The 14,055-nt window shown below is 33.4% G+C and overlaps 1 protein-coding gene across 1 annotated transcript; it reads left to right on the plus strand.

Moving 5' to 3' along the window:
• Positions 1–364: 364 nt before the first annotated feature.
• On the plus strand, positions 365–2,188 carry LOC25480499 (peroxidase 47). Its single transcript, XM_013587042.3, has 4 exons — positions 365–580; positions 673–861; positions 956–1,118; positions 1,809–2,188. Exons 1-4 carry the CDS (start codon positions 365–367, stop codon positions 2,186–2,188), a joined length of 948 nt encoding a protein of 315 aa, XP_013442496.1.
• The last annotated feature ends 11,867 nt before the right edge of the window (positions 2,189–14,055 follow it).

Genomic DNA, 14,055 nt, shown 5'->3' on the forward strand with positions numbered 1-14,055 from the left:
CTTGGATCTTAGTTGAAGAAATGAGAAGAGGAAAAACGGGTGAAGGATGGTGGTGGAAGATGATGAAGAAAAAAATAGTGTGTTGAAAGACCATGATAAAATTGTGTTCCCTATTTGATCAAATGGTTAAAAACTAACTTTCCCATGGTGGGAAAAAACAAGCCTTTTCCAAATTAAATGGCACCATATTATGAATATCAATCAATCAAGTATTCTGAAATAATTTAAATGTGACACGTGATAAGTCTCACACACATAGTCATAGTCATAGTAATATATATACATGCATTTGGCTAGTTACATTTGCTACACTACACAATTATATATATTGATTCATCTTTTGATTTTCTTAGAACATTTAAAAATGGCTAACATAGTTTCACTGTTATTTATCATGGGAATGGCAATGACTTGCTTCGAAATAGGTGTAGGAAATGCTGCCTTGACCATGAACTATTACAAGTTCAGCTGCCCATTAGTTGATTCTGTTGTGAAAAAAAATGTTCAAAGAGCTTTGAATGATGATCCCACCCTAGCAGCTGGTCTAGTTAGAATGCATTTTCATGATTGTTTCATACAGGTTACATTCTCTCTCTCTCTCACATTTTTAACTTGTAAATTTTAGTTTATCTTCAAGTTTATGCTTATGTTAATTTTTGTGTATTATTATAGGGATGTGATGGGTCTGTTTTGATTGATTCCACTGCCGATAACACAGCTGAAAAGGATTCTGTTCCAAATTTAAGCTTGAGAGGGTTTGAAATTATTGATACCATCAAAGAAGATCTGGAAAACAAATGCCCTGGTGTGGTTTCCTGTGCCGATCTTCTTGCCATGGCTGCTAGAGAGGCAATTTCTTTTGTAAGATATATAAAATTTAATGTTCTTTAAATTTTTCTTCTCTAAACTTCCATATATATGTTCTTTAAATGTGTTTTCTGACATATATGTTCAGGTTGGGGGACCTAAGTATCATATACCTAATGGAAGGAAGGATGCAAGAAGATCTAAGCTTGAAGACACCTTCAATCTACCATCCCCAGCGTTAAACGCTTCACATCTGATAAGGAATTTTAGGAAACAAGGCTTTTCTGCTAACGAGATGGTGACTCTTTCTGGTACGTAAATTTAAGATATGTTTTTGAAATTGGAAAAGTATGCAATAATTTTGTGAAATAGTTCTCCATCCTAATTTGTGAATCGATTTACAACGCCAAAATTTAAAGGAATGTCACTCTCTTTCTGTATGATGTGAACCACCGATATTTTGTTATTGTGTTAATATAGTAAAGTAGTAGTATCCCTCAGGAGTATTTATTTTTTAATTAAGAATTTCTAGATTGGTTTATTTAAAAAAACTCTAAATTACTACTTCATATGACTGGAAATATTTATGAATTGGATTATATGAGAAACCAAAGTGAGCATGCTGGTGTTAGATTTATTTTATGAATCACATAATGAAACATAAGAATATATACACAATGATTTCTTTTCTTGTCATTGAAGGTACTTGTAATTCGTCAGGAAATAATATATATACACAAGGTCCAAAGTATCAATTTTCTTTTCAACTGAAACGCGCTAAAGTAGTTGATTATTAGGGCCATTAGGCTGTTTTTAGAGTTTGGTCATCTTGAAATGTTTGTTTGATATTTGATTTATTCAACAAGATTCTAAAAGTTTACTATCTTGCACAAATTTATTGATAAACTCTCCATTTGTGACCAGAGACTTTATGGAATGACTTGTGCATTGTTGGTTAATTTGTTAAATATTAATAGGAAAAGTGTGTTTTTGATGTGTAGGTGCTCATACATTGGGAGTAGCACAATGCATGTTTTTCAAGCAGAGACTAATTAAGAAGGATCCAACTTTGGACTCTCAGCTTGCTAAGACACTCTCTGAAACTTGCCGCCTTGGTGACAACGCCGAACACCCCTTAGATGCCTCGGGGATGCATTTCGACAACTCCTACTTCAAGTCATTGACCTCAAACAGAGGTGTTCTTGCATCAGACCAAACACTCTACACTAGCCTAAAAACCAAGAATATTGTCCAGAATTATGCAATAAATCAAACTTTGTTCTTCTCGGAATTCAAAAAAGCTATGATCAAGATGAGCTTGCTTAATGTGAAAGAAGGTTCTGAGGGGGAAGTCAGAAAAAATTGTCGCAAGATAAATTGAATGTTTTGTGTGTTGTGATTCTATGGAGGAGGTTAGATTGTTAAGAGAAGTTTAAGAAGTTATCAAAAGTTGGAAGGACATGATCTATTTATTTATGAAATAAAAATGTGTATGGGTTTGATCTATAATGTATAACTGGTTTCCTTTAGCAACTGATATATGTATGTGTTATTAACTCTTTAGTGAATGTTTGAAAAATCATGGGAATAATATTTCAATATGAGGACTAGTTATTTTTCCATCTTGGTTTTTGTATCTTACCATCTTTATCCATGATATGTTTTGATCATGTTATGTGTTAGTTGTAAGTGCATATGATCATTTAGTGAATATGATCACCCTAAGAAATCTTTCTAAAAATTATGATTGAAGTTTATGCATTCCGTGAATCGATTCACTGTTAGTATATGAATCACTTCACTCCTTTTGAAAATCACTTGAAAAAGTTTCTGATTTATGTGAGTCGATTTACTTTTGCATATGACTCGATTCACTCTGAAACAATTTCTTTGTAATTTAGAGTTTAGATATATGAAGATTGTGAGGGTTGTGGCAGTAGACCCTGCAAAAATCCAGAGCATGGTGTATTGGCCTACCCGTCGGCCCTCGCAATGTAAAAGGTGTGCGCGCATTTTTAGGGACAAGCAGTGCTTTAAGCCTTTGAACAATTGAAAAAGATTATGACCACATATCCTGTACTCACGTTACCAAATTTTTCCTTGCCTTTCGAGATTGAATGCGACACTTCAGCTACGGGAGTGGGGGATGTATGTTTATGCAGACGAGGAAACCAATTATACTTTTTAGTAAGGCGCGGCTGTCACTAGGAAACGTAGAAAAATCCCGCATATTTGAAAAAGAGCTCGTGGAATTGGTTTTAGCCGTGCAACACTGGTGTCCTTATCTATTTGAGCGGAGTTTTACTGTATACTCTAACCAGAAAACTCATACCACTTATTGCAGCAGCGAATTACCACAGCAGATCAGAAATGTTGGACGGCCAAGCTTTTGGGTTACCATTTTGACATGGCTTATAAACCAGGACCTGAAAACAATGCAGCTGACGCCTTGTCCAAATTACATGAGGTTGGCGAGTTAAAAATGTCTGTTTCTGCACCAGTTTGGATGTAAGAATAGGATGTGCGACGAGAGGGTGAAGTTGACCCAGTTTTGCAGCAATTAATCATTGACTTGCAACAAGATGAGGAATCTAGACCAGGTTTTACTTGGCAAGTATAAGCGAAAGTTAGTTATGTCATCGCAGTCCACTCTCATTCAGGTGTTTTGCAGACGTACTAAGGGTTGCTGCGAATATTTACTGGATTGGTATGAAGCAAACAGTTCGGTAGTATGTCAAGGCGTGTAACATCTATCAACGACAGAAGTATGTGGCCTCTCCTCCTTATGGCTTGTTACAGCCATTCCCTATACCAAATCAAATTTAGGAGGACATCCCATTAGACGTCATCGCCAGTCTACCCAAATCTAAGGGGTATGAGGCAATTCTAGTGGTGGTGGACCGTCTCTCAAAGTATGCCTGTTTTATTTTGCTCAAACAGAAGTGGACTTGACGGGCTTTTGGTCGGCTTTGATTAGTGGGATTACCCCGGCCAATCAGGATACAAACAATCAGGATCAAGGTCTCTTGCAGCTCAAATATTGATCAATAGAAACAAATTCAGAATTTTGATGCAGCTCACATTTCTGACTCGAATCATACAAAATAAAATTATAAATCATAGTAAATTCTTTCTATTTTCTAGAAATGTAAGAATCAAGCCAAAAACACATTCCAAGAATACTTTCTATTTTTGTGTATACAATAAAATTTTGTTATACTTCTGAGCCTAACTCACATTTTTGTGTGTTATTCTTGGTTTCTCGTGGTTTTCAAAACTATTTTTAATGTTAGAATTATGTACAACCAATACAAAACACATTACACTCAAGCAACCTTTATAGTGAACTGATTTGTGCTGTAAATTGGAAACTAAAAACTTACAGAGAAAAATACATCATAAGAGAAAAAACATGAGAGGAGGAGGCTGAACAAAAAAATCAGAGAGAGAGAAAAAAATTAAATAAAAAGAAAAATGCAAGGGTTGAGAGAAGGGGAAAAAAGAGTTGATGATTTTTGAAAAAATGTGAAAAGGATTCTTTCACTACCATCTTGAAATCTGTTCACTCCTTTTGAAAATCACTTGAAAAAGTTTTTGGCATATCCACTCTTTAACTATTGGAAACTTTTTTTTTTAAAATTGTTGTTGACACATCTTGTTAGGCTTCAAAACACGAGTAAGAGACTTAAATTCTCCTCGGTAGTTAATTGCTGAGGAAATATGAAACCGGCTGCAGTTAACTACCGAGGAAAACCTCGGCGGTTGAGTACCGAAGAAAACTTCGGCAGGTAACTACCGCCGGTTCCATCGACACTTAACCGCCAATGCGTTCTGATGCTATTTCAGATGCAGAAGCTTCAACTTCTGTTCCTGTAATGTGTTAAAAACACAAAAATAATGTCATCACAAATAACACAACTTAATTGGCGCATAATGTGTTCAAATGGTAAAACAAAATTGGCTCAATTAAACAAAGATTGATTAAACGAACAAACTAATGAACCAATGCCATCAAAATACAAACAACATAATGTAATCAAAATACAAACATAATGTCATCAAAATCCGAAAAGTAAAAAATAAGTCCTAATCCTACTGCTGGTCCTGGTCGTGCTGATGCTGCTGGTGCCTCCTCCTCGGCCTCTGCCCTCGCCTCTTGGTAATGATCGGCGCGATCTGCTGTCTAACATCATGCAAGGACGCATACAACTGCTGAGGGGTCATGCTCATCACCTCGTGGGCCCAAAAACTCATCAGCATGGGCAACATTGCAGTAACCCTGTCATAGGTATCAGGCCAGCTTCTCACCTCGTACCGCTCCCACTGCTCTGCAATGATCTGCTCCTCATTTGGTGGCCTCGGAATATTTCCTGGAAGAAGTGGCAAAATCTGAGGGTGAGACACAATGGTGTACCATCCTACATAGCCATCCGCCATACGCCATGTCTGCTCTCCTGCATGCTCACCCCAATCGACCTCCTTAAGCGTGTGAGTGCGGAAGTCGACGAAAGACTACACAATCTGAGGCGGTGACAGCTCTACAACATCCGACGGATGTCTAGGGATGGTCAGGACGTATTCGTACTGCCTCAAAACCCTCTCGAGCAAATGACGGTACACCCTACGATCACCGCACATAATCCAGCCTGAATACCAGAATACGTCCTCAAAAGCCTGGATCTCCCTGTGCTCTTCGTACGGCCTCCAACATACGTCATCAAACGTAATACCATCAACCAATGACCGATACGTCACCCCCCTCTCCATGACCCTTCTGAAGCTTCCACCTCGCCGCAACCAGTAAGTTTTCAACATAGTCGGTGTTTGGATCAACACTATAAAACTTCGAAAAATGAGCCAAAAATCATGCCTGCACAAACCAAACAAATCACATTTATAAATTATTACACACGGAAAAATATAAAAAAAAAAAAGTTAAGGTTCACATTTATAAGTTTCTTACAGTGAGCAGTGTCACGCTTCCCCCAATAGCTCTGTCTCCAGGAAAACAACCCTCAGCTAACTCGTTGTATAGGTATGCAAATGTCATCCCTCCCCACGAATAATTTCGCATCCCCGCGTAGCCGTCCTCCATGGTCGTCAGATAGACCAACTCGATGCGTTTTTTTCTTCTATCACCAAACAACAAGCATCCTACAAGAAAAAGAAGATAACACGTCACACAATATCTCCTAACCCTCTCCAACTCCTCCAGCTCCTCTGGATCCTCTGTATCCGCCAATAGGTTAGCCATACCAAGGTGAGTCGTATAAAATTCCTTCAGCATCAGATAACTACTGTACCCACCATACTCTGAACCGCAAATTTTATTTGCCTTTGCCTCCGAAACACCCAAGTGCCTCACCATTAATGTTGCTCCCTCATGTTTCAACATCTTCTTTGGATGGCTCAACATCCTCCCTTCAATATGAAGATGCATAAGACATGCGACATCTTCAGGCTGTGTAGCCTGAGAAGTCCCTGAACCATCACCCCTCCGACCTCTTCCCCTCTTTGGGATGTGCCCGCTTTGCCTCTCCTTCCGGTGGCTTTGTGTCATCACACACCGACCACCAATCATCTTAGATGGATCAACCGGTGGCCCTTCATCAGACATATCTACACAAAAATTTAAAAACTTAACCTCATTTTCATAACCTAATCAAAAACATTAAACCTAAACTAAACAGAAACATAAACATAATCAAACACATTAAAAGTACAATGAACATCATTTCCATAACCTAAAACCATTCAGTATAATCATCATTACAATATAGTTTGTGTCCATCATAATCTAAACATCATTCAATAATTAACATACACTTAATTATTTGTGTCCATCATAATTCTCATAACCTAAACTAACTAAATAATCAATATAATTGTCATTGAGACATTTTTTCAAACACTTTGTGTGTAAAGTATAAAACATATTCAAATTGTGTTCATTTGCTGTAACACCCCGTTTTCCCAATATACAAATTTCTTAAACATTTATCAGAGTAAAAACCATAAACGGGATATCACATAGAAACGTAATCCAAAAACAGTTAAATAATAATTTAACTTTCAATATAAATAACTTAAACGTTGCAGCGGAAAATTAATTCGAAATCCATAAATCCTGTTGGCACGTAGGCCCCATCAAATATCACAAATGAGTTAAGCAATATCATAAATAACATAAATTTTCACGTAAGAGAATGAAGCATGCATATCATATAACCCCATCCCGTTACGTATCAGAGCGACCTATACGACACAGAGAAGGCAAGGCCACTCACGACGGCAACTGCACACTAAGCACGATCACCTGCAAGTTACCCATACGAAGGGCAACATTTTCAAGCAGAAGGGGTGAGATTTCATAACAAAATAACATTAATCAATGTAATTGCGAATCATAAATTAACATCATAATCGTTTCTTTAACAACATTGCATAATTGCTAAACAGATATCACGTAATCATATATCCAATTATCATGTACAACATAATATAATTGATAAACACTTATCACATAATCACATATTCAATCATTATCAACAAGGCATCTTAATCATGACAATGTGGCAATGCTCCTAGACTCCTTATATGCATGTGGTACCAATCGTCATCATAAGTATTAATATACTTTAATCGTGCGGAGGACAAAGCTCCTATAAAACGTGCGGAGGACAAAGCTCCTAATGATCGTGGTGAGGACTAAGCTCAATGAGATGCTATGCATGGACTCTTATGGACAAAACATCGTAATCAACATATCAACGTGCATCCAATAATTTGGAGCTAAACTTCATCATATACTTGTGCACTTAGTTAAATAACGGAAGCAGCATAAACAAATCACATAACAAAATGATATCATTATATCAATAGCTTATAAATTGCATCATTATCAAACCTTCATATCTTGCATGAATATACAATACATTAGTTCACGTTCAATTAATATTAACATAACTTAAACAACTCTACAGACTGCATTAAACGTCATCATTAGGTCTCAATACCAATTAGGGGTTCACTATTGATCAACACGTGCGACACAGATCGCACAAACACTCAAGCAACTACATTCTGGTTGTGCTCGCGAGGCGAGAGTTCTCACTCGCCATGGCGAGTACCACTCATCTCCCAAACTAATGTTGTTCTGGGTTCCCTCTGATCCTACATTCATTCCTAATCAATACTAGGTATGTTCAGGCACTCAAAGGCACTCAAGGTCCAACTAAAAAGGTCGAAACACAAAATAGGACATGCTCTCTGCCTAAGCTCGCGAGGCGAGGAAGGGTTGCTCGCCATGGCGAGTTGCACCAAACAACTCGCGAGGCGAGGATCATCACTCGCCGTGGCGAGCGATGAACAGAAGCACGGGCAGACTACGGGTTTTCTCGAAAATCCATCAAACAACATGGTTCAAAGCCTAATTTTGATTCCACAATCCATCCTAAACATGTTCTAAGGTTAAAGGACGGTTTCTACATCAATCTAAACAAGTTTTACCGTTTGATCATCAATTTTTAGGGTTTTGACCTAATTCCAAAACTTTTCTAAATCAATCCTAACTTTGTCAATTAATCATCAGAATTACAGCAATCAACGTTATTGAATTATTAGTCTCACCCTTACCTTGTTTGAAGAAAATCGCAGCACTCTTCCTTGGTTTCTCTAGACTTGGCTTTTTCTCCCTTTTTCTCCAAAACAGTCGTACGTACAATGTTTTTCTAAAACTAGGTCTAACCTTTAAATACTTCTTCTTAATTACTTATCTTATCTCACTTTCTCCCCCAAAACTATCTAAAATATCAAAACAGCCCTCAACTAAATATTTTATATTATTTTCAAATCTTTATTTTATTTAACAATAAAATAATTCTCATATCCTTATCAAATCTTCCAAAACTCATATCTCATCACGTCATCAATCAAATCATCATAAATCATCAAAACATACCAAAATCATGCATATATTATATAATTATAATATAATCACCTAAACTCGTTTAAATAAACGATTAAACGAAAGTGGGTGTTACATTTGCCACCATTCAAAACCACATTATCATTAAACATCGTTTAAACAACATAGGCAACAACTACATTCATTTATCAATTCATAAACTATACATGCAATCATCAAATTGTCAATTTTAAAATCAACCCTAACCACATGCAAACTACTCTAATTTTTTTAAAAATTAAACCTAAACAAACTAACATTATCATTAAAATAATTGATGCAACTTACTTGTGATAATGTGTGGTTGATTTGCTTGCAATTCGCGAAAACGGCTTTGGTGAGAATTGGAGAGAGTTTGAGAGAAGTTGGGAGAAGTTTAGAAACTGATATGCTTGTGTTTTTGCTTCTGTTTATGTTCAGCACGCCTCTGCAGTTAACTACCGAGGGGCATTTAAGTCTTTTGCTCATGTTTCTAAGCCTAACAATATGTCTCAACAACAATTTTTTTATTTTTGACAAAAACTATTGGAAACTATTACTCCCTCCGTCCCATAATAACTGAGTCAATTGTTAAAAAATATTGTCTCAAAAAATTGACCTATTTCACTTTTCAATACAATATCAATTACTTTTTCCCAATTATAACTTTAATTAATACTACTTTCACAATTCTCAATTCAATATATTTTACTTTACATTTATGATAAAGAGAAATGCACCAATAGTTTTTTTTTTTTTTTGAGAAAAATGCACCAATAGTTGATAAAGGCACTCAAAATAATTTTTCTCTCTTTCATTTATACATTTTTTCTTAATAAATGTGAAATGAGTCAAGGGCTCAATTAAAATAGGACGGAGGGAGTATGAGTTTGTTATTATTGACTACTAATATTGCTCTTTTTTATTTATTACGCCGAAAATAATAATAATAATAATAATAATAATAATAATAAAAGCCTTAGAAATCACTGAGAGAATCCAAATTTGATTCTTTGGTGGAACAACTTTTAAATATATTTAACTTATTTTTCAATCAAACTCTGAATAAGTAGGTATATTTCCCTTTGAAATCAAAGGGTTAAAAAATTTGATGAATCGGAAAATCCATTCTTTTTTTTTTTTCTTTCAATAAAAGTTTAGGCGAGTTAGATTAGTGGGGCGCATTAGGGTAGGTAGGCCTTAAGGCTCAATGAGGTTCATAGACAAATTCAAAGAGATTTATACCTTTTTTGGGTTTGGATATTTTTCTGAAATTTTTTGTTTTCAAAAATGTTGAATATGAATATAAAGATAATAGAGGATTTTGGAATTTAGAAAAAAAAATGATGAACATTGATATTTATTTATTAATAAAAATTTATTAAAAAATATATAAACGTCAAACTTAAGTAACCCTAAGATGTATTTAGTCGTTAAAATAACACAATCTAAGTTAAGCCCGCACTTAGGTATGTAAATGGATATCCATGGATGCAGATAGTGTGATATCTGTATCCGCTCGTTAGATAAATATGAAATTCGTACCCTATCTATATCCATGCGGGTAATCCGCAGATTTTTAGGTATTCACGGATTTATACAGATATCCATGGATAACATTTATAAAAATAAAATTTAAAAAAAATAATAATTCTTTTTTAGCTAAAATTTTGAAACAAAGGTTCTTCACATGCATTTTCTTTTCTTTTTAGCAAAACATAATATTCATATTTTACAATAACAACAAAGATCATTGACTCAACAAAAACATAAATGAGGTCCATTACATATAATAAAAATAAAATTCTTTGATTTAACAAAAACATAAGTAAAGTTCATCATATTCAACATAAACGAAGCTTTTGCTTCAACAATCCCAACCACTTTCACTTCCTTTTAATGATATTGAGGTTATTTATGTAATTTACTCGGTTTAATAGCGGGTATGAATATCCACGGGTGTGGATACCATTAAATCCGCATCTGTATCCATTAATTAATGGTTAGTTAGAAAATCCATTTATTTTATCCATGGATATTCATTAAGATATTCGTTCCGTGCCCGTGACGGATTTTATCCGCGAATATCCACTGATGCAGATTTTTTTGTCATCCCTACTCACACTTTTATTTATTAATATTTTAGTAGATATTCAAATTACGTGTAGATATTTAAATTCATGCATGATGAGTTTGATATAATCATATTGAACTACTATGATTTTACAACAACTACCGTGGCTCTGTATGATACCAAAATCATATCGTCCAAACTAACACAAAACACATTATGATCTACCAACCTTTATAGTTATAGGATTGTGGCTATAAATTGAAAACTAAAACTCAAACAAAGAAAAAACATGAGAGGAGACTGAAATCAAAGAGAGAAAGAGAAAAGGAATAATTGTTGTGTTTGTTGCAGGTATGTCTTTAACTTTATTGAAATTCTTCTCCACTATTTATAGTGAAGATTTTGTTTTTGGTTTTAGTTTCTTGTTTTATATCTTTAAGTTTTTAAATTATTATGACATTAACTTTTTTTGATTATGACGTAACTTTTAGGGGAGCTTAGAATGGTCAAATGAATATTTTTTTTTTATTAGTTGTCTATTTAGATATAAGAGACTCGTAAACTCATTTGGTTTGATATGATGTAGCTGGCTTGAGATTTTAATGTATTTTTTTTTAAGTCTCAAATTTCATTCTTCACAATGTCAATTTCAATGGAATAGTTTGGTTCTTAAAATAGTTACCTTTATCATTATTGCGTTATATACTTTCACTTTTTTTGTGTACCACACACCACTATAGATAACTATAGAGATTAATCCTTGGAGCATATTATTTAGGACATATACTTCTTTAAATGAAAGCTTTTTACTTCATTAAGATTCGTGAGATCTCTTATTTTATGAGAGGATGACCTATGAAATCTCTTATCATCTTAACAATGACTTTTCACTTTATTGAATTCTATTTTGTTGAGCAAAGTGAAAATCATTTTTACCGTTGAGTAGATTTTTTTAAATGTTACAACTTTAATTTGTTTTTTCGCTCTTTTCAAATAACTTTTGAATAAAGATTTTTATAAAATTTAGGAATAATTTTTTTTCTAATTTTAAAATCTGAATTTTTTATATATTTTTCCAGATTTTTAAAAATTAAAATATTTTCCAGAATTTTGTAGAAAAAAATTTTAAAAAACCTTTTTTTTTGAAAAAAAAAAAAAAATCTGACCTTTTTTAAAAATTTCGTAAAAAAATAAATTTTTTCAATTTTTTAATTTTGAAAATGATTTTATAAAAAATATGAATTTTTTTATATATTTTTGGCTTCAAAAAAATCAGGTGTTAATCATTCACCGTAGGCTACAATACACCTACATGATCCAACGGTTTCTATTTGAAAAATAGATCAAACAGTTAAAATGTAACGGATAGGACCAAAAGAGGTAACGGCAAAAGACATTATAGACCAAATTGAGACACTTTATAGTTAGGGGACCAAAAGAAAATCCAAAAATAAGTTAAGGGACCAAAGCATGTATTAAGCCTTAAAAAAATATAAAAGATTAATCCAATACAAACGTCAAATTTAAAGGATTCATATTTGACCGTTAAAATAACAAAACACTAAGTTGAACCCACACTTTTATTAATATTTTAACAAATATTCAAATTGTGTGGATATTCAAATTTAGAATGAGTTTGATATAATCTTAGGCTCACTTTGATACCAAAATCATATTGTAACAATAAACAAAACAAAACTAGAAATTTGTTTTTCTTATCATCATTTTCCTAATATATTTGTTTTCACTACAAATCACCACAAAGTAAACTTACTTTCTTTCCTTTTGTAATCTATGTACTTTGTAGTTTGTTAAGATTTTGCAAAACCAACACAACACGATATGGTGGAGCAACCTAAAGTGAGAGGATTGAGGCTATAAATTGAAAACTAAAACTCATACAAAGAAAACAAATCATAAGGAAATACAATGGAAATTAGAGGGTTCCTAGAAGAAGAAAAAAATTTGTTTATGGATTTTTAAAATAATATAAAGAGTAACCTTTCACTAGACTCTTGAAATTCATCTTCTACTACCCATTTCCACACAATTTTTACCATCTTCATTTATAACACATCTTAACTCAATGAAAGGCAACAACAATAACAACTGTGTATTCATCCCCCAAGTGTGTGTTAGTGAAGGTTTGGTTCAGTTTTTGTTTGTAGTAATTTTTTAAGCCATTATTACGTTAACTTTCTCTATACTACATTCTTTTTTTTTCAGTAAAAACAAAAATCCTTTTAGTGTATTTCTGGGCACAAGTCTCATTTTTAAGTGTCACTCTTGTTTTTTGTTGTATTACTTAATCCTATCCTAGCATTTGAATAAGATTTTAAAGAATCTCTTACAATTTAACCAAGGGTTTTATGTTTGAATCAATGTTAAATTTTTTAAAAGAGAGTTTTGTCGTTTACTATGATCTTACCCAATTCAAAAGATTAATCTAGTTGTGCATAAAAGGTAATATGTTCATACCCAAAAACAAAAACCTAACCTAATCTATTATTTTTGTTATCTACCATTTCCTTTTTTCGTAAAAAAAATAAAATAAAAGTGAAATTTCTTTTTAGTATTATTATGGAATTAGACTCGTCATTTTTCTCTTACACTAATGTGACACATTTTAAAAAATAAAAATTAAAGAGTAAAAGACGGACGAGAAAGAGAAAAAAATGCAAGATGGAAAAAGATAAAATAAAGATAAAGACCAGCTGTCATCAACGCTTCTTTGTCAACTCACGATTTGTTCACATTGCAAATTCATATACTTGCAATTTTTTATTAATAACCTCTGTGATTCTTCAACTAGAGTTCACTTGTGGAGATTGTTGATATAGAATTGTGAGCAGATGAGTTTACATAGTTGATGAGTTTCAAGTTGACAAAGAACGTTGATGATTATTTGAACTTTATGGTTCTTTTACGTGTTTTCCCATTATGTGTTTTCCTTCTTTCTTTATTTCAAACAATTTTTTTTACTAAGGAATAGGTTGCACAAGATGCAAAAAGAAACTAGCCACCAAAGCTTAACATATATCAGCAGAACATTCAATTATAACATGTGCAATATTATTGCACATGTTAATGTAACTAAAAGTAGTAACTTTTTCATTAAAAACCAACAATTATTGATTAAAAGTTACATATTTAATATAAAAAACATAAGTTCCAATTTAAAGTAACTACTTTAAACTTCTTAATATGTGCAAATTTACACATGATAGAA

The sequence above is a fragment of the Medicago truncatula genome, chromosome 6 (genome assembly GCF_003473485.1).
Source record: "Medicago truncatula cultivar Jemalong A17 chromosome 6, MtrunA17r5.0-ANR, whole genome shotgun sequence".
NCBI classification, from domain to species: domain Eukaryota; kingdom Viridiplantae; phylum Streptophyta; class Magnoliopsida; order Fabales; family Fabaceae; genus Medicago; species Medicago truncatula.

Excerpts from the sequence above, each read along its gene's own strand:
- LOC25480499 (XM_013587042.3), top strand. The coding sequence starts at position 365 with ATGGCTAACATAGTTTCACTGTTATTTATCATGGGAATGGCAATGACT. Across the intron at positions 581-672 it reads TTCATGATTGTTTCATACAG|GGATGTGATGGGTCTGTTTT; the intron begins GTTACATTCTCT and ends GTATTATTATAG. Across the intron at positions 862-955 it reads CTAGAGAGGCAATTTCTTTT|GTTGGGGGACCTAAGTATCA; the intron begins GTAAGATATATA and ends ATATATGTTCAG.